At 31.6% G+C, this 20,967-nt stretch overlaps 2 protein-coding genes and 1 long non-coding RNA gene across 3 annotated transcripts in view; 2 read left to right on the forward strand and 1 right to left on the reverse strand.

Annotated features, from left to right (window-relative positions):
- Window positions 1-646: 646 nt before the first annotated feature.
- Window positions 647-6,698, forward strand: LOC143067138 (uncharacterized). The gene is made up of 4 exons (XR_012975856.1): window positions 647-1,194; window positions 3,307-3,396; window positions 4,342-4,514; window positions 6,623-6,698. It is a non-coding gene; the product is annotated as an uncharacterized LOC143067138 (long non-coding RNA).
- Window positions 6,699-7,941: 1,243 nt separating this feature from the next.
- On the forward strand, window positions 7,942-17,335 carry LOC143069860 (uncharacterized). Its single transcript, XM_076244665.1, has 6 exons — window positions 7,942-8,005; window positions 8,734-8,817; window positions 9,576-9,815; window positions 12,300-12,356; window positions 15,477-15,585; window positions 16,121-17,335. The coding sequence occupies exons 1-6, from the start codon at window positions 7,942-7,944 to the stop codon at window positions 16,242-16,244; spliced, it is 678 nt and encodes a 225-aa protein (XP_076100780.1). The 3' UTR covers window positions 16,245-17,335.
- A 96-nt stretch (window positions 17,336-17,431) lies between these two features.
- Window positions 17,432-20,967, reverse strand: part of LOC143067131 (uncharacterized) — a 32,276-nt gene continuing 28,740 nt past the window's right edge. The window contains exon 16 of the mRNA XM_076240185.1: window positions 17,432-20,469. Within this exon, the coding sequence (XP_076096300.1) occupies window positions 20,344-20,469 (126 nt within the window). The 3' untranslated portion in view covers window positions 17,432-20,343. The remainder of the gene's footprint in view (window positions 20,470-20,967) is intronic.

The following is a 20,967-nucleotide window of genomic DNA, read 5'->3' on the forward strand; positions in this document are numbered from 1 at the left end:
TCTTAACAATTTAACTTACAAATATGCAAATATTATGAATTAATTTTGTATTCAGGACTTTAAGTAAACTATGCATACTGTAAACTGTGAAGTTATGCTGGGTCATCATATCTTAAGCCCAGGATTCTATCAATCTTCATGAAATATTTATAAAACTTCATATTTGAGTTAATTTCTTTAAAATCTGTGAGATAAAGCAAATTTGGTTAAATTCTGAATGTTCCCTTTTTTTCACCCTATATAGGTTTCATTTCTGTAAATATTGACAATGCAATTTCCCATAGGAACTCCTTTTACGGCTAAAACTGTACCACTTTTACTATGAAGTTTTGAAAAAAAAATTATCATAGAAATGAAAGTTCATATGCACTACAATTTTTTTCAAAGGTCAAAATATAGGGCTGTGCGGCATATTTTCAACGTTTATATGCCCTGAACTTTTCAGAGTTTAAACTAACACTAATTTTCTTAACTACCCCTACCTCGAATGAAGGGTTACCACAGATTTCAATGTAAACAATATGCCCGTGTATTTTTACTGGTAACATTCCCAAGTTAGTCTCTATGAGATAGAACACAGAGAGCATAACTGGGAACCAATATGTAAACAAAATCAATTTTCTATGAATATTCTAAATCTCCCCAAAAGAGGCGTGGTTTGAGAAACAGCTGTATTTACAAAGTGCAACCTACAGGGAGACTCTGTAAAAATCTTTCCAACGTTTTTTTCACGTTCTATTGATAGGGAAATTATTATCATTTTTTATATTTTTGTCACTTGGTCAAAATAATTATTGTGTCAAATTTTAATGAAAATCAAAGAAGCTAAATTAAATTTAGTCAAGGTGTTTATTAACACCTTAACTTGATTTAATTGGAACCTGATTGGTAAGATCAGAAATTACAGAATTAGTAAAAGTAGCATGAAAGACCTTACTATAGGCTATTCTAATTATATTAAAATCATGTTACTTAGTTAAGAGACAAAACACTGAACCAGTATGAAAATGTATCATAAAATGGTAATGTAATTAAGAAGGAAAAAATTGTTTGATAATATTTTGTAACTGTTTTAGAGATTCGACTGCGCCAATACTCTGAATGCTGGTGTATTTGATGGATGCGGCGTGTGTAATGGTGACAATGGTGCATGTATTATCCGGGAAGGAATATTTACTGATGATGTAGCTCAATGTAAATATTACTACTTACTTGTTATTGGTAATATCTGTTCAAATAAAGGCAACAGTAGTATACCGCTGTTCAAACTCATAAATCCATGGACAAAAAACAAAATCGGGGTAACAAACTAAAACTGAGGGATACGCACTAAACATAAGAGGAGAACAACGACATAACACTACAATGTAACACACACAGAAACGGACCAAGCATCAGACAAAATCCCACGAGAATAACAAATATAACATCAAAACCAAATACATGAATTTGGGATAGACAAGTACCGTGATACGTCTTATCGCAATGTGAATTTACACTCAAAAATAAGAGAAAACAAACGACGTAACGTTAAAATGTAACACACACAGAAACGAACTATAATATAACAATGGCCATATTCCTGACTTGGTACAGGACATTTTTAAAGGAAAAAATGGTGGGTTGAACCTGGTTTTGTGGCATGCCAAACCTCGCACTTTAATGGCAGTGTTAAATATAACATTGAAATGACAACATAATATTACAGGACTACAATACAAATAAATAGGAGAACGTATTAGAAAAAAAAACACATGATTAATGGATAACAAAAAGCATCAGGTTTAAAATTCAATACGCCAAAAACGCGCCTCGTCCACACAAGACTCACCAGTGACGCCCAGATATAAAAGATCGAAAGTGAAAAAAAGTACAAAGTTGTACAGCACTGAAGATCAAAAGTTGAAAAAGGTTGTGTCAAATACGGCTATGTTTTTAAGCTTGGGATAAGAACATCCTTATCATTTAGAACAATTAATGCTATTGCAAACAGTAAATTTTATTAAATGAATATAATAGATATACATAATGAAACTGAAGTATTAACTAATTACAGAAAACAAACACGAATACATAATGCAAAGACCAACACAGGATAGACACACCCGACTCAGTCCAGGCCTCAACGCAATAAATCATAAAAATGACGTCACATACGATAGTGAAAAAGCACAAAAATTACGTCACATTTGAATTTAAGAAATTTGAAAACAGATCATCAAAAAATGAAAAATGACGTCACATTTGAATGAATAAGATAGAATTAGGATTGATTTAAGATTATATTTGAACTAAATACTGATATTGCATTTAATAACAATGCACATTTTAATACTTATAAATAGCAAACTAAGGTTGCAATTAACTATTTATTATAAATCTATATCCGGTTTGTTTTGAATCTAACTTCAAACGTAAAATATCGTACTGATTACGTTGAACAAAATCAAATCTAAAAAATGAATGCGGTGATTAATTTTCTTTACCATAACACATAAATATAATAGAAAAGACGTTAACACATTTGACAAAATCCGATGAGAATTACAAATATAACATTAAACATTTAAACTAAATACATGAATTTGGGATAGACAAGTACCGTAACACGTCTTATAGTAATGCGAATTTTCACTCAGCAAAACAGTCACAATCGGGAATAAGTCACGTTTGGTAATTAAAAGATTAGACGACATAATGACAAACCACAATCTACCATGTGGCAAAAATGTCCTTAGCTAGTTTAGTTAAAGACACATCGTATGGATCCACCAATTCGTGATGGTGTCCATAAAATTTACGGAGTGTCAATTTTAATCTGTCCTCCTCATAACTTTGTTGGAGCAGTTTCTGCGTAAGGAGCACACTCCTGTATATGAAGTCCGTATAGTGTGACATATTAGATATTCAATATACGGATTGTGTGTTTCATATAAAAGAGATACTATATCTTAAGATCTTAGTGTTTCCATATTTCAAAAGTTAGAATGAAATCATAAGTAGACTTCGCGTTCCACTGAGGATCAAATCAGTCAACATGTACAATTCTTTACAGATAAGTGGTAACCTTTACCTCAGTCACTCTGTCCATAACCGTGGATATGTATGATAGTTCGTTTGACATTTGAGACATTTTCATATTTGTTGTTAAATTTTTGGGGAACAAAGTGAGATTCAGTCTTTTCAATGATAGGGTTTTATAGCAACCTAAGATAGACACATGCACATTTTTAATCCTCACGCACATTTCCTATACCTTTTTATATAATTTTGAAGTGGTTTTATGAAAATATATTTTTCATTAAGGGGTACAAAGGGATTGGACACAAATTCCTGTTGGTGCATATAACATAGAAATATCATTTGTTTGGAATGATATGAAGCAATATTACACAGGTAACAACTTAACTTAAGCACTGCATGATTAGTTTCAACTAACACATCTGGACACAAAACTCAAATATGTATGCTTTTTATGACGTTATTTGCGACGCAATAGTTCACTTGTCCATACATTATGACGTCTACTGACTCATTATCATCAGATGAGTCGATGATTATGTACATACCCAACTACAGAAATTTACACTTAAAAATTATCCACCTTATCAAAGTGTATTCACATAATCACCCAAAGTGCGCGAGATATCAACATGATAACAGATACATAAAAAGTCTCATTAACATGCCCTGAACAGAACACGAGATCCTTGAGTTGTCTTTCTAAGATACGATCAAAATCAATACTTTTGAAAAACAAAACTATGAAATATTGGAGAACAAAACGCCAAACTGGCATACATAGAACTGTGAATTACTAAAGACAATAGACTTTGAGAGTAACAACATAAGTTTAAACACGATTACACAATTAGATTAACTGAAAATGTTTATCTCAATCATGACATGAATCAGATTCAAAGTACCAATACTTACACAAAAGTTTTTTTTTTGTAATTAAAAAAGCCATGGGACTGATACCATTATAAACTTGTGTGGAATACTTAGCATACATAGAGATGAAAATGTGTGGTATTTGCCTGTGAGATAAACTTCTATGATCGAATGAAAGACGAGTATTTAGACAACTGCAGGTCATCGTACGGCATTTTAACATTGTACAATTATCATACTTTATAAAGAGCTATAAAATACACAATTCAATGTAAAAAAATGCATTAGAGAAATCAAATCAACTAATTGGTTTGAAATAATTCAAAAGAGATAATCAAAAGCCTGTTCCGTAAAATTTCATATGATCATGGACTTTTTTCTTGAAGATAAAGGAAAACACAAATATTAAAAATATTTAATAGTGTAATGTTCTTTTCATTATTTCAGAAATTTTTACTAAAGAAGGAACACCAATTATAACAAGTAGCATAGCCGGTGATAGCAGAATATTTCAAACTGGAAATAGTCCTATTAGTTTTGGTGGAACTTTATGGCATAATGATGCTTTTGTTGCGATTATGCATGCCGAAGGGCCATTGACAGAGCCAGTGATAGTGAAGGTTGTAAATTGATAATTTGTTGTGTGACTTGTTCTCATATCAACATTTAAATGTTTGTTCTATTTGTAATTCATCAACATGTAAATGCTGTATTAAAGTCAAAAAGCGTGAGCTACTTAATTAGATACACTTTCATATATTCAATAATCTTGCTAACTGCAATGATGCATACATTTCCTGTGGGTTTTTTAAAATAAATATAGCACTAAGTGTTAACAGTTTTTTTACATGTAAAAGTAGTTTCATTTTGAACGATTCGATTTACTTAAAGAATTGAAGACTTAAAGATTAAAAGATACATCTTTACATCGCTTATTGGCTCTACTTTGCTTTCCAGTTAAAAAAAGAGAAAATTATCTAATGATGTCAACATTTATAAAATTTGTTAAATCAGGGTATAACTCTTAAAATTTAGAACAAAGAAATGAACAGTAAATATGCAAATTTTGTTATCCACCGAGAATACCAGTACGATGTCCCAAATTAGTTTCCTCATAAAAATCATTTAAATATGTTTTGATGTGTTACAATCTATAATCTACGTGACCTTAACCTTTAAGCAAGAGAAACATAGGTTAGCATGGGAAATAATTTTTCTTAAACTAATACATTTAGTAACAGTGACAATGACCTTTGACATGATGACCAGAAACTCAATACGCTTCTTTCGTTCCATTCATCTCGCATCTATCTAGATGAAATTCCAAACAAGCAATGATACCCAAATTACAATTCGGAAACCACTTAATTGAGACAAATGGACAGATACATATACCTAAAAAATAAACTTATCATAGATACAATGATTGAAATTTTGTATTCACGCCAGACGCGCGTTTCGTTTTCAAAAGTCTCATCAGAGACGTTCGAATAAAAAATAAGTAAAAAGGCCAAATAAAATACAAAGTTGAAGAGCACTGAGGACCAAAAATCCCTAAAGGTTTTACCAAATACAGCTAAGTAATGATAAGTGGTATCTATATTGACTAGACAGAGATCAATATCATTTATAAAAGCTACTTTGACGTAACGCTATAATCATGTGTCTGACTATATCGAGAATTTATCTACATCATATTTGTAAAATTCGTTTGTTAAATTTTGTTGTTACTTGTTTGTATTCAAAATAATTATTAAAAATGTAAAAGAAGGGCGAAAGATACAAGAGGGACAGTCAAACTCATAGATCGAAAATAAACTGACAGCGACATGGCTAAAAATGATAAAGACAAGCAGACAAATAATAGTACACATGACGCAAAATAGAAAACTTAAGACTAAGCAATACCATAAAAGTATGGATTGTAGTTATTAATCATGACATAAATCTCGTAAAGGAACATGTTCATAGATTTGACTCAAATTCTCATATTTGATTTATTACCATGTAAAACATTTATCCAAATTATAAAAATTTTAAAATAAACAATATACCGTGAATGATCTCGATAAAATGTAGCTTCGTTTCGTGTATCTAGACGTCATCTAATAAACTGTCGAGTTGAGCTCGGATTGCCATATAAGGGATATAAACATAAATAGATATATAAATAGATATATCAGACTCATGGATTTGGATTTTTCTAGGTCTGTTTAATTTGATACTATAGATTATAGATATACGTTAATCATCGTTTTTACCTGTATAAGAATGATTTTTGTGGATCGAATCAGTCAATCAAATGATTGACCTTTGTTTCACTTTCAATGTTGGCATTCTTTTCCTTTAAATAATTGAAACACGCAAAATGCATGCAATACCAATATCTACCTAATGGCTTAAATTGAAGTTCACATGAATACGGATTAAATAAGGTCGAATTATTCACTTGCAAATGAATAATTCAACAACAATATTTCTTAGCATATTTTGACAAAATTGAACCAAACTGGCTGCTTAAAGCGCTATTATTTCACTATTTCACTTTCATTAATGATTGAACAAAAATACATTTTATATCTTATATTTTTTATATATCTCGTAGCCAGTGCCCCTTTAACGAACTTAACAAAACTAAAGGCGAAAGGAATAACACTTTCCAATAAAGTACATTATGTTGCTCCCCTGTATCTAAAAGATTAACTAGTCTTTTGTTTCTCATTTACAGGTGTACGGTATTGGATCAAACCGTAATACTGGAATGAAATATATTTATTCTGTTCCCACCGACAGTAAGTTGTGTTAATACATTTGCTTATGGATATATATTCTTCTAACAGTATATAATCTCATAGGTCGCTTTAATGAATGCTTGTCAATATCATAACAGATTAACACAGGGTTATTTTCATATCAGTTAATTGAAAAATATTAAAAGAAGTAGATGTGGTATGGCTGACAATTAGACAACTACCCGCCACAGTTCAAAATTAAGTTGATGGAATTTGTCTAGCATCATAACGTTTGGACGGTTAACACACACACTCACGATTCGATATAAAAACTAGATTAAGTTAGAATGTGTAATAATATGATTTACATAATTAGCAATTTTGAGTAAAATCAAAATTTGATATACTCTATTAATCAAAAGCATACAGAAGTTACATACATTATATAAGATACAAACAAATATGGATGCATTTATCTACTTCTATTTACACTCTTAATACTAGCAACGACGACAAAAATCTACGAAGTAATCTTTTATTTGTACGAATTTAACAGTTATTTGTTTTTTTTCTTTTTTATATATTATCTGATAAAAGACTTTTTGTATTTTCTGTGTAGGGTTGTTGATGTCATGTCAATACACTGTAGTAAACGTTTCTTGAAGATTCGCAATATAAATATTTGAAAATGAGCTAACATGTCTAACCCCGCCACATTTTGTATGTTTGTGCCTGTCCCAAGTCAGGAGCCTGTAATTCAGTGGTTGTCGTTTGTTTATGTGTTACATATTTTCGTTCATTTTTTGTACTTAAATAAGGCCATTAGTTTTCTAGTTTGAATTGTTGTTTCTGTGTCATGTGGGTCTCTTTTGGAGAGTTGTCTCATTGGCAATCATACCACATCTTATAATTTTTTTATCGTAAAGTATATTATCGGCAAATACAAAATTTACTAGGAACGCAAACATTTGAAAGCCAGGGTTATCACAGTACTTTAGTACGGGAGAAGCTATATAACTAAAAGGGACACAGAAACATATGTAAATTTATATAATGTCAACTACCACAGGGAATTGAAACATGTTAACTATATCCATAATTTATCAACGAGGAATCCAAATAAGGGAAACAGTAATGTACTGCTGTTCAAAAGTCATAAAACTTAAAAATTCGGGTCACAAACAAAAACCAAGTGAAACACATCAGTTATGAAAGAAAAAAACGGATTAACAGAAACACTGAACCGCTACAAAAGCATGGAATGTTTTATGTTTTAAATCTTGTCAGTAACGATGCACTGACTAATGAGCTTACAATGTCCACGGTAACTTACAGCACAACAGCAGTTGAGTCGTCTCTATTAGAAAATGGAAAAAAATGTAAGTTTGATGCGCATGAAGGTCTATTTCTGAATATGCCATTATCAGTACCGACAAACTTGTGGAATAACATCGTTGTCAATATAATGGAATTATATGCGACTGTCATACAAGTGAGGGGTTTAGCTAGCTATAAAACCAAATTCAATCAACCTTTTTCTACTGAAAAGAAAATCCTGTACCAAGTCAGGAATATGACAGTTGATATCCATTCGTTGATGTGTTTGAGCTTTCGCTTTTGCTATTTGACTACAAACTTCCCGTTTTAAATAATCTGCAGAGTACGATATTTTACTATTTACAATTGTTTACCCAGAAAACTTCAATTTTTTTTATTAATCTCCTTAATACATTTATATAGCTTATTCAGTTCTGAACATGTTTTGGAATTCATTTTCGTGGGTTGACCAAATTGGTATTGAAGAACGAGTTCTTGTTGTTTATAGATCACTGATGTTAGTACAATCATATTTATATTTTTTGTTGAAAAACATATCATTTCATATTGTTAAGACGCAAGTAAGAATGGTACTATTATAAATAAGAAAAGGTCAAGCATATCAGAATCAATGTAACAGTGTTTGTTACTGTTTATTGTCATGTTCAATGAAACGCCAATAGTTTGTTTGATGCAAGTTAGTCTTTATATTCCAACACCAGTGAAAATCAAATGTCTCTGTGAAACTAAACAGGCAAGCAAACTTATTGATCATGGTAATTATTTACAGTTGACTCATGTTCAGGGACATGTGAGAATGGTGGCACGTGGAATACAGATATATGTGCCTGCAATTGTCTAAGTGGATATTATGGTATGGCATATTTATAAAATGTAAATTTACTGTATGTCTTTCTAATATATACATATAATAAATTCATTGTTAAATGCAAAAGTGAGAACCAAACACAATTATAGGTCGCACACACAACGATTTCAACTCATTGCAGTGTAGATCAATGCATTTTATTATAAAATGTTTGCCTATCAAACAAAAATAAACAGAAAAAAGGTTAAAAAAATATTAAAGAATGTCAACACATTAGGATTTTATATGATATACAAAAGAATTCAGATGATTCTAAGCAAACAAGTCGTATACATTTTCAAAAAAGTAAGTTCAATGTTGAAGCCGAATTTTTATCCTTAATGTTTCTTATTATCATTCAAACTCTCATAATTGAAGTAAAAGGTTTTCGTCAATACATTAGAAAGAAACAGTTCCCTTTCAATTGAATATGGCAAATTCTCTGCAAACGCAAATTCTACCTGCCAAAAAAAATGATATTGCATATATATGAAAACATGACTAACATCATTTGTACTAGAAAACTATAGAGTAACAGGGAACTTAACACATGGCGTTTATATTTGGCTCATATTGTAGTAACTCAAATTGTATTCTAAAAAATCTGAAAGGGATTGTATATAATTTTAAAGCATATTTCTATTGTATTGGCCATCATTTTCCACGAGAAAATGTATTTTGCATTATTGTCAAAGTAACTAAGAAAAACTAGGCTATATATTTTACTACACTGAAATTAGTTTTTGATCATTATCATAAAACAGGGATTCTATGCACCAGTCAATGTTCTACGCTATGTAATAATGGAGCAGTCGTGAATGAATCAAACTGTGAATGTATATGCAATGAAAAACAGACCGGAACTAAATGTGATTGTATATATCCCTTTACTGGAGGATACTGTGATACGTGTGCATTTGTAACTTGTGAAAATGGTGGTATATTCAATGCCACATCATGTAGCTGCGCATGTTTAGATGGTAGTGGTGATCCTCAATGTAAAGGTGAGTAAAACATCATGATGTTATTAAACATTGAAATGTTATACAATAGAAAGATATAGTTTATGATTGTCAATGAAACTACTATTCACCAAAGTGCTAATAAAGTGGATGTAAACATTTATAGCAACTTTACGACAAAAGAGATGATTTCAGCTTTCCAATTGTGACCTTCCATTTCTTAGTAGCAACATTCCAGCAGCACCTGCATACGGTGTATATATCTCCCAATTGATACGATATTCTCGTGTTTGCATATCCTATCATGATTTCCTTGATAGAGGGTTGCTGCTCACAAGAAAGCTATTAAACCAAGAATTCCAAAAGGTGAAGTTAAAATCATCACTTCGTAAATTTTACAGACGCCATCACAAGTTGGTTGACCGTTATGGAATAACCGTTTCACAAATGATATCGGATATGTTCCTAACGTCGTAACTACAACCCCTTCCCTTTCATGAATGTGACCTACCGAATTAGACTATTTACCGGATTTGTAATCACATAAGCAACACGACTGGTGCCACATGTGGAGCAGGATCTGCTTACCCTTCCGGAGCACCTGCGATCACCCCTAGTTTTTGGTGGGGTTCGTGTTGTTTATGCTTTAGTTTCCTATGTTATGTCATGTGTACTATTGTTTGTCTGTTTGTCTTTTTCATTTTTAGCAATGGCGTTGTCAGTTTATTTCCGATTTATGAGTTTGACTGTCCCTCTGGTATCTTTCGTCCCTCTTTTATAGGGATAAAAGGATACGGCCATAAAATGGGGGGAAATATACAAGAGAATCGACTTTTAAAGACCCCGACATGAATAATATGATAACAAATCAATTGATAAAGGTAACGGTGTTGGTTATAACAAAACAATTTACGAAAAACAAATATATCAGACATTTACGAAATACAACCACTGAACTACAGACTCCTGTCATGGGACGGCACATATGGAATGTAACGGAGTTAAACATTTTTGTTCGCGCTCAATTCCAATATATATGGAATTTCGTCTACATAAGACTCAATGACGCTTAGATCAAAATAGTCAGAAAGCCAAACAAGCATAAAATTAAAGGGCATTTGAGGACCCAAAATACCAAAAAGTTATGCCAAATACAACTAAGGTAATCGATTCCTTGGATAAAAAAAAAGGTTTTTTTTTATAATTAAAACTTTTGCAAACAGAAGTACTGACAACTAGGCTGGTGATACCCACAGGTCGAAACGTCCACCAGCAGCGGCATCGACCAAATGGTATAAAAGGTTATCAAAGGTACCGGGCTTATAAAAACTATAAAAATCAGTTGAAAATGGCTTTACTCACAACATAGAGGATCACATCGTTGGGTTCATTTTGCTTTTTATATCTATTCAAAATAAATATTTTTTATGAAACTGTACAAATTACTGAGTAGATATTCAAGTCATTGTTATATATTACTCTGTATTAATTCAATATGTTCGTGTTGTTTATTCTTGAGTTTTCTATGTTGTGTCATGTGTACTATTGTTTGTCTGTTTGTTTTTTTCCTTTTACGCCATGGCGTTGTCAGTTTATTTTAGATTTATGACTGAGTTTGACTGTCTCTTTGGTATCTTTCGTCCCTCTTTTTTAATATGTTAAGGAGAGAGTATGATTAGCTCCAACTTGAATATGATCTCACACATTTTCAGCTAACAACACTTACGAATTACAAATAGAGTTAGAATAGTAAAATCAATTTCATTAGATGCATAACTTTTTTATTAGTCGTTATTGGCTTTCAACTAGCTGTCAGTAACTGTGAAAACTTTCATATCTGTACAACATTTTGTAAGTGTTGTTTTGTTGTTGTGATGTACAAGTACCCGACCACGTCCACTCTTTGCTATTTGTTGATATGATTCTATTTGTATCCATTTGGTGAGTTAAGCCTTTTTTCAACTGATATTATAGTACGTTCTTATGTTGTACTGTTACGCCACTGTCCCAGATTAGGGGAAAGGTTTGTCACCCGTCAACATGTTTAAACCCGCCATATTCTGTCCTAAATCAGGAGCCTGTAATTTAGTGGTTGTCGTTTGTTTTTGTGTTTCATATTTGTTTTTCGTTTATCATTTTGTACATAAATTCTCGTTTGAATTGCTTTACATCTGTCATTTCGGTACCCTTTATATGAGATTATGCGCTATGGTCTTTTCTCATTGTTGAACTTCGTACGGTAACCTTTAGTTGTTAATAACTCTTTCGTCTGATCTCTTATGTAGAGTTGTCTCATTGCCAATCATACCCCATTTTCTATTCATATTCAAGTGCTAACACGAATAATTCCCGTAAGTAATTATCAAGAATAATGTATCAGAATATTCTTACACACTTCGTTTTTGGTGCGTTTTGTTATTTGAATTTGCCATGTGATTATGGACTTTCCGAATTGATTTTCCTCTAAGTTCAGTATTTTTGTGATCTTACTTTTCACTACACGTACTGTTCTTTTGTTATTTTTAGTTGATCAGTCCACTACTGCTGTTTCAAGCACTATAACTCCAAATGGTTCCAATTCCGGTGAGTATAGTGGGATATGCAGCTTATTCAGTCGTCATAAATAAAAGCAACAGTGGTTAGGTTTCTGAAATGAGTTTCTCAACTGATTTTCAAATCTGATAAGTCGATTAAAAAAAATCAATATAACAAACAACAAGAGTGCACACGCTGAAACGCATCGCCTGCTTTAGTGAATTCGTGTTGACAGTTTGTAAAATTAACATGTAACTACAAGTTTCACATAGACATCATTTTGTCAACAACCCGTGAAAATGAAGTCACGAATTGATGAACATTGCCAGACAGACATGAATATCAAACAATCATTTCATTCACAAAATATAGTGGTATAATCACATTTGGCACATACTTACAGCTTTTCGTCCAATCAAATTACTTGTAAGCCCCTCGCTCTTAATTTCATAGTATATACCTTTCCATATACTAACCGACACATAGAAAAAGCTGACAAACCAAACAAACTACAAAATCTTAACATTGACCATTGAACTACGAAATTGAGGTTAAGGTAATATGATTCCTGTCAGAGAGACATCTAATCCTTACAATAGTTGAATACACCAAACATAGTTCAACAATTGTTTATATAGTAACTGATAAACTGACATAACCACAAAAACCTATCATCGACCCATGAACCGTGAAATGAGGTCGAGGACACTGGACATATAACAGATGGAAACTTGGCAACATAAGGTATCCGCATACAAGTTGTGAAGTATCCGGGTCTTCTAGTTTCTGAAATATAAAGCTTTTAACAAATAGTTTACGCTGTCGCAGCATTGCTCAAAATCTGAATGGAGCGAAACTGGGTGCGTAGACATGATATGCATGCATCGTTGCAAAGGTACTCCACACTCAGGAGCAGAGCACAATCAGTAAAAATTTAATATCAGATGATTAAAATTGTATATACAGTTCTAACACTGTAGAAACATGCTTCTAGTGAGTACATTCATCGACCAATTCGTGATGGTGATTGTAAGATTTATGCAGTGCCGATTGAAGGCGTCCTTCCTCCTCGTTACTCTGTTGGAGCAGTGTTTAAGTAGTACACCTCTGGTAATGAAATCTTTGAAGGAATGAAGAATAGCCTGTACATGTTCGAATGAAACGTATATATATATTATATTTTAAAATATGTAAACGCTGTACGATAAAACATACAGCTGCTTTCGAGAAATGATCATAATAAGAATAATAAAAAGAATTTATTCATGACCATCATCAGATGTTTTTCATCGTTGAGTTGTTTTCCTTAACAATACCTCGCATGCCATTTTATTCGTGTAAACAACAATACACATCTTCACATTATTAACGGACACAATCATTCATTTAATTTATGACATAGTGACTTTTCAATTAAAAAGCAGCCACAATATATGTCTATTTATTGCTATTCAGTGTGAACTTGCATATCTTAAATAAATGACTTTCAACCCCTTCATATATCAGATACGCAGACATCAATTTCCTAACTATTAACTTTCTAAAATTTTGCCAAGTCCATTTTCACTTCGACAGTGGACATATGCTTTTTATTCGGCCTTTAACAGGAAACATGTGCCTTACAGACAGTTACACCTTATAGGATTTTTCTATTGTATTAGACCACATAACATATTCAAATACTAGTATTAATATCAATAGAACATATGTTTAACTCCGCCACATCATACATGTGCTTGTTCCAAGTACATCAGAAGCGCTCAAACTTTAATTTTTTAAGCATCAACTTTATCGGAGCGAGTTTTGTAATCTAAATTTCTTAATTCATCAACAGCGATTTTTAAAAGTGTAAGCTATACATCATGGCATTACAGAAGCACGTCAGTCAGTACATGAGCTTTTGGTTTCAAATATCGTATGCGTTTCAATTGTTTTGATTATTCTATTTTTTACGCATCGGAGATATATATTTTTTACAATAACGGACAATATACTTAACTGTTTCTTAAAGGGCTTCTGGTTCATAATGAAGGTGCGTTTTTTAGATCAAGGCTAGTACAAACCGATTCTAGTGATAAAAGATTAATAAATACCTTTTTATTAAACATTGATGTTAGATGAACAATCAAGCAGCACAAAGCAGTTTCATTGTATCAATTAACCGAATTATAGAAAAGGGTAAATTTACAAATAACAATAACAAAGGTATCAGGTTTGTAAAATACCGAACTCCAAGAAAAATTCAAAACGGAAAACCCTTATCAAATAGCAAATTAAAATCGGAATACCCTTATCAAATAGAAAATTCAAAACGGAATACCCTTATCAAATAGAAAAGTCAAAAAGCTTAAACACATCAAACGAATACAAAATAACTGTCATGTTCCTTGATACAGGCATTTTTATGTAGAAAATGATTGATTAATCCTGGTTTTATAGCTAGCTTAACCTTATACTTGAACATAATGCTGAGCATTGATATTTTGGCTGTAAAGTACTGTAAAATCAGAAGCAGCTTCATATTTAGACAGACAAAAGGGAAGAGAATTGTCTACTACCATTCCTTCTTGTCGAATACAAGATCATGAAACTGCTAACCAAAATATGTATAAAAAATCTGATCATTTGGGGTGCTTCAGAACTAGAAAGGTCACTTTTCCCTCGACCGAGCCACATTCTAACATCAATGATTTTCGTGGATTCGATAAAGCTTTTGATTTTTACTTTTGACCAAATGAATCGCCTCTGTTCGAGATGAGCCTAAGGCTATTAAATTCTGATAGAGTACAGAGGCGGATTTAGAGGTGGGGGGGCAGGGCCCCCCTTTTTGGGAAAAAATTTTGTTGCTTATATAGGGAATCATTGAAGCGTGACTGGAGCGGGCCCCCTCTTAGGTCAGTCAGTGGGCCCCCACTTATGAAAATTTCTGGATCCGACACTGGAGTACGGCTTGTAATAGGGAAAAACGACATTGTAATTACAAACCTTTTTGAGTACTTTATATTAGTTTTTTTTATGTTCTTCTCAGCAACAAGTGAGCAACTAAAAATACGTAGATCCAACATGTTCAAGATTTATAGTCAGTAGTTTTCGAGGCTATTGTTATGCGAGTTATAATATGGCTGACTCATCACGATAAGTGTTTCAGTATAGAACTGTATATTACAGGGGACTCTGGTATGATTATGATTATTGCGGTGATAGGAGTGGCAGTGATCATACTGATATTTTTTATAGGATCGTGGTACATCGTGTTTACTTTCTGTAAGAAAAAAAAGTAAGTGTATTTACGTTTGTACAAACAATCTGCATTTGAATTTATAAAAGTAAACCATTATAGGTCAAGGTACGGCCTTCAACACGGAGCCTTGGCTTACATCGAACAGAAATCTATAAAGGGCCCCAACAATTACTAATGTAAAACCATTCATACCCACATTGAATAGAAACAGGTTTTTCTCCTTTTTTTTAATTTGCCCGAAATAATATCACGTTATTTCCATTATCACATGATCGACAATAATAAGATGCCAGGGATATAATTTGATACAAAACGCTTAATGCATACAAATATGATATAATACACAAGGGACTTTCTATACTAACTATAGAAAGTTCCCCCGACTACACCTAGCTTCTAAATAACCGCCTAATGTCAATCGATACGATCAGTGAAACTGCTTTTTGGTCAAATATTTAGACAGTAACAGTACTTTGCATTTAATCAAAGTAAAGTGTCCCTGTAAAATGAGAATTCCCAATATTTAATAAATACAGCAGCAGCTTAAAATTCTTTCCGTTTTTACTTTCAGATATTGTGTTGTCTCCAACAAATGTTGTGTTTACTCCAAGATAAGTTGTATGGTTTCCAACAGATGTACAGATAAAACTGTCTTTACAAAAAACAGTTCCAGTGAAATAATAACTAAATGTTAATGTTTACATATTCATATATCTAATTAATTAAATCATGGCTTGCAGTGTATATAACTTGAAGGTGTACTACTTACATTATTATTATTATTAGGCATATATTTAAGACGCTGATATCTGGGACAACCATAATGTCTCCAATGAACAGATAGAAAGGAATTTCGATACAAGATATTGTTATTTCTGTCCAAATAGTGTGTCAGTGTTTATATTAGGTATTTTATTATTTTGTGCTATTCTTAGTTATTTTTACCTTTTTTTGGAAAGATCTTTTTATAAAACATATTGGAGTAAAGCCTTTGTAATTTCATATTTTCATTTAATATGTAGAATATATAAATATATATTACGACATCAGATTAAAACTGACAAGGAAAGGTAACACCAGGCCACCGAAAGCTTTATTATTGTTAAGCCTAGATGCCCAAGCGTGCCCAAGCGTGTCGGATACAGTGCAAGGCAATTTTGCTGTCACGATATCTCAGTAGCACGAGTTTGAATCTTGGCAAGAAGAACAAAGAAAATAGCAAAAGCAAATTTACAGATTTAACATTGTTGGGCTGATGTTTCGACATATATATATATATATATATATGGTCGAACGTTATTAAAAACAAAACTGTCGGTGGAATATAGGTTTATAAAATAGACATGCAGCGGTCAGCAACTGCGGGTACTCTCTGATTGTAATCAGTGTCTTTTTGGTGGTTATGTTTATGTACAATGCCACATCCACTTGTGTTTTTGTTTGATATATTTTTGCTTTGTATCAATCTGAGGAGTTACACTCTTTTCAAATGATTTTTATAGTATGTTCTCATATAATACTGTAACACCACTTTCCAGGATAAAGATGCAGGTTTGTTACTAGCTGATTAACCATGCCACATTCTGTTTGTGCATATCCCAAGTTAGGAACCTGTAATTCAGTGGTTGTTGTTTAATGCTGTGTACCATATTTGTTTTTTCATTCATTATTTAAACAGGACATTAATTTTCTCATTTGTATTGTTTTGCAGTGATCATTTATCATTTCTAGGCCTTTTATAGCTAATTATGTTGTATTGGTTGTCATAATTGTTGCAGGACGTACAGTGACCTTTAGTTGTAAATTCTGTGTCATTTGGTCTCTGGTGTAGAGTTGTCTCATTGACAATCATACCACATTATATATTATAAAATAAGACATATATATTTAAATGTTTTATGTACATACACATTCAACAAATTCAATCATTTATTCTTTTTTTACAAAAACAAACAAAAATAATGAAATAATGATTAAATACAAATGAAGTGCACCTTTATAGATCTAGACACTTAAAGACATTTTTTATGTGGTGTTATCATAATATTTATAATACTGTAAATTCAGAAATTATTGTGATGTTTTTAATATTGCGAAAAATGTGACAGGATTATAATTGCAATAATTTAAACTTGCATTTTGAAATTTTTTATAAATTTTTCTTATATGAATTAAACAGGATTTTTCTCCATATCAAAACCAGAAAATCGCATTGAAGTCAAAAATGACAAAATCGCAATAATAAATGCATGGAACTATTTCTGATTTACAGCATACAAATCAACACTATTTAAGATATTTTTTATAAAGGGCATGGTATGATAACACCTCTTATTGCACCTAACTGTGAATGTAAAGAATACTTTTAAAATGCCAAATAACATGATTCAGGCATTCACAATAGTTTGCCTATCTTCTGTTTCTATATGTTTTGAATTTTGTCTTGCATATTTGATTTAGGCTCCAAACTTCTTGTGTTTAGTACAACAGTGGACAAGCTGTCAAAAGAGACATATTTTGACATCCTGACATTAATATTTTGGTATGAACTTAAGCTTTACCCAAAAAGATATTCTGATACTATTGTGAGTAATATATCTTTTTAGGTTAATACTTTCAAAAAAATTACAAATTTTGCAAATCAGGGGCCAAATAATGTCCCTAATCATACCTCTCCTTATCAACGACCACTAGATTTATTATAGATTTTAGGCATAACATAACAATTTTACAGGTGTCATCTACTGGCATAACACCCAGAATGACTGGTAAGGTTAAAGCTGTACAACTTTTTGGGCTACTTTATCAAAATATATACTAAATGGGGCATTCATTATCCTCAATTACACAAGCTTTACACACTCCTACTCTTATTCACTATATTCACAATATTAATAAACTCATTATAGACTATAGATGGTAAAATTGTAATTCTAAAATTTTTTGACAAATGGTTTAAAAGACACTTATAACTATTAAAGAGGAAAGATCAACATTTGAATTTGTTTATTTTTAGTAATTTATATGTATGACTCTCTATGTTACTCATAACTGTGATGGTCATGATGAAGTGCAATTGTTTGATCCATCCAGAAGTGCATTTTAAAGCATGCTTAAGTGGGACTGTGACATAGGACCATCATAATTCATAGCAGACCATCACACTTCAGTGTCCCCATCACAACTCACAGTCCTTTGTTTATGAAATATGTAATTTTGCTTTTACTTCAATGTGTAAAAGAAATATATAAAGTGCTTGCGTGAGGTAAATATGAAATATGAAATATTGGAAAATAATTAATATATCAATAAAACATTGTATTGCTGTTCTTCATCTTAAATATTAAAGAAGGTTACAGCAAAAAAAAATAGATACTTCTTTGATTATACAAATTGAGACCACTCTCAGTTTCTACCAAAGCAGAAGTCTTTGGTATTCAATGAACTGATGAATGATCTGTCCTGTTACTTTGTATGTAATCAAATTCTCATTGTACAAAAGTCACAGAAATTTCTTACTTTAATCACTACTTGACCTATTGTGAGGACCAGGATGAAACATTTTTAAATTGTCAAATCTCAGCAATAAGTCAAAATATAGTCATTACTGAAAATGAAAACTTCCAATAACCATCATGTGAATTATTTTAAAAATAGTCACAATTCAATAGAAATCATTACAAACAATTTTGTAAATCCTGATCATTTTTTCTCTCAACTAATTGTTGACAATAATGTATCTTTCTACATAGAGTTCAATCATATACACAAGTTTATAAAATTACAAATTCCAAAGCACTGTCAATGCTGAGAGCCAGCCAATCTGATATGATAAACAGAAGTACATCCATACATGTTAATCATGACAAGAAATAATTTCTGAACAAATATTTCAACTAATGCATTTGTTGAAGGTTTTTTTTCTAAGTTATCTGAAAGGATATGCTTGGAACTTTGCTTTAAGGTCTCCTACTTAGCAGAATTTTGTTATTTACATATAGCATTACCAAGTCAAGAACAATTGTAAATGTCATCTGTTTATAATTTTGGGTAACTAAGATTGAATTGTCTCTGTTTGTTTATTTGAAAAATGACTTTGAAATCAATTTTCATATCAATACTTATGTTGTGTTTCTATTCAATTACTTCCATCAGAATTTAATACTGATAAAAATACTGTTATAACTTCTAATCAACTCAGCAAAAATGAAATATTAACTTTATAATTTCAAATCATAGTGTTTTTCACTTGTATTGGCGCTATAATTTAGTGATTTGGCTGCACCAGTTAAATGACATCTCCTATATTGAAGCGCATGATTTTTTTCCAGACATTTTTTTCTCCAACTTTCTCAATGAAAAAACATAATTTTATTTATTAATATACAAAAAACAATTTGTGTTTTTTTTCACAAATTTTTTAAAGGAAAGAAATGATTTTTTTACCATTTTCTTTAACACTTACTCTTTTTTCAAAACATTTAGAATCTACAATGTTAAATTATTTTTTTTAAAGAAACATCCCCTCAAAAAGGTTTAATGTGTGTTGGCTTAATACAATTGAACAATTCAGCTACACTTCAGTATTCTGCCAATCATTTAAACATCTCCTTTTGTCAGATTATTTGACTTTAAACAGATTGGTTGGCTCCAAAAATTAATTCCAGAATAGTGTGAATGATTTTACCAATCCAACCATTATCTGGTCCAATTAAAACTGTTACTGAAGAGACCTCTCAGTTGATTGGCCAGCACAATCTATACACAATCTGTAGTGTTCTTCCATTGGTTGTATCACAGAGCCATATTTCTGCCTTCTACACTGATACCTACTGCCCTCTGAGCTTTCCCGTGTTTCTTTTTATCAGCAAAAGCACGGACATGTTTTTCATATCTGGAAATATCCTTCTTACCTCTGGACTGAAAATATATAAATAATAACATCTCAAATATTTTGTTATTTACTTAGCGTTATGAGGTGTATGCTGTTAATATATTATTATTCTTGTAATAAATAAAACATGAAATGATGTTTTCAACAAAGTAAACTTGCAGGCAGAACTGTCAAAACTCCTCAGGCTTTTAATATGATATGCCAGACACCTATTATATGATGTCATATGAAAAGCATCTACTTTTGGTATATTATAACATGTTATATTATATGGTTTTTTCAACAGTCAACCAATGAAATCCCTTCTACAAAACTCTTGAGATTTATATATGTGTATTATATAACAATTTTTTTTTAAGGGTCCAGCCTAGAATATTTGAATGATAAAAATCGCAATGTCTGTTATACAATGACACAATATCAATCTTGTCTGAGACAAGCGAGTAAATTTTTCATTAGACCTGAAAATATATGATGTACAAAAGTGTATTTTGATGAGCCTGGGGCACACCCTTTCGGTTAAA

Source organism: Mytilus galloprovincialis, chromosome 3 (assembly GCF_965363235.1).
Source record: "Mytilus galloprovincialis chromosome 3, xbMytGall1.hap1.1, whole genome shotgun sequence".
NCBI classification, from domain to species: Eukaryota; Metazoa; Mollusca; class Bivalvia; order Mytilida; family Mytilidae; genus Mytilus; species Mytilus galloprovincialis.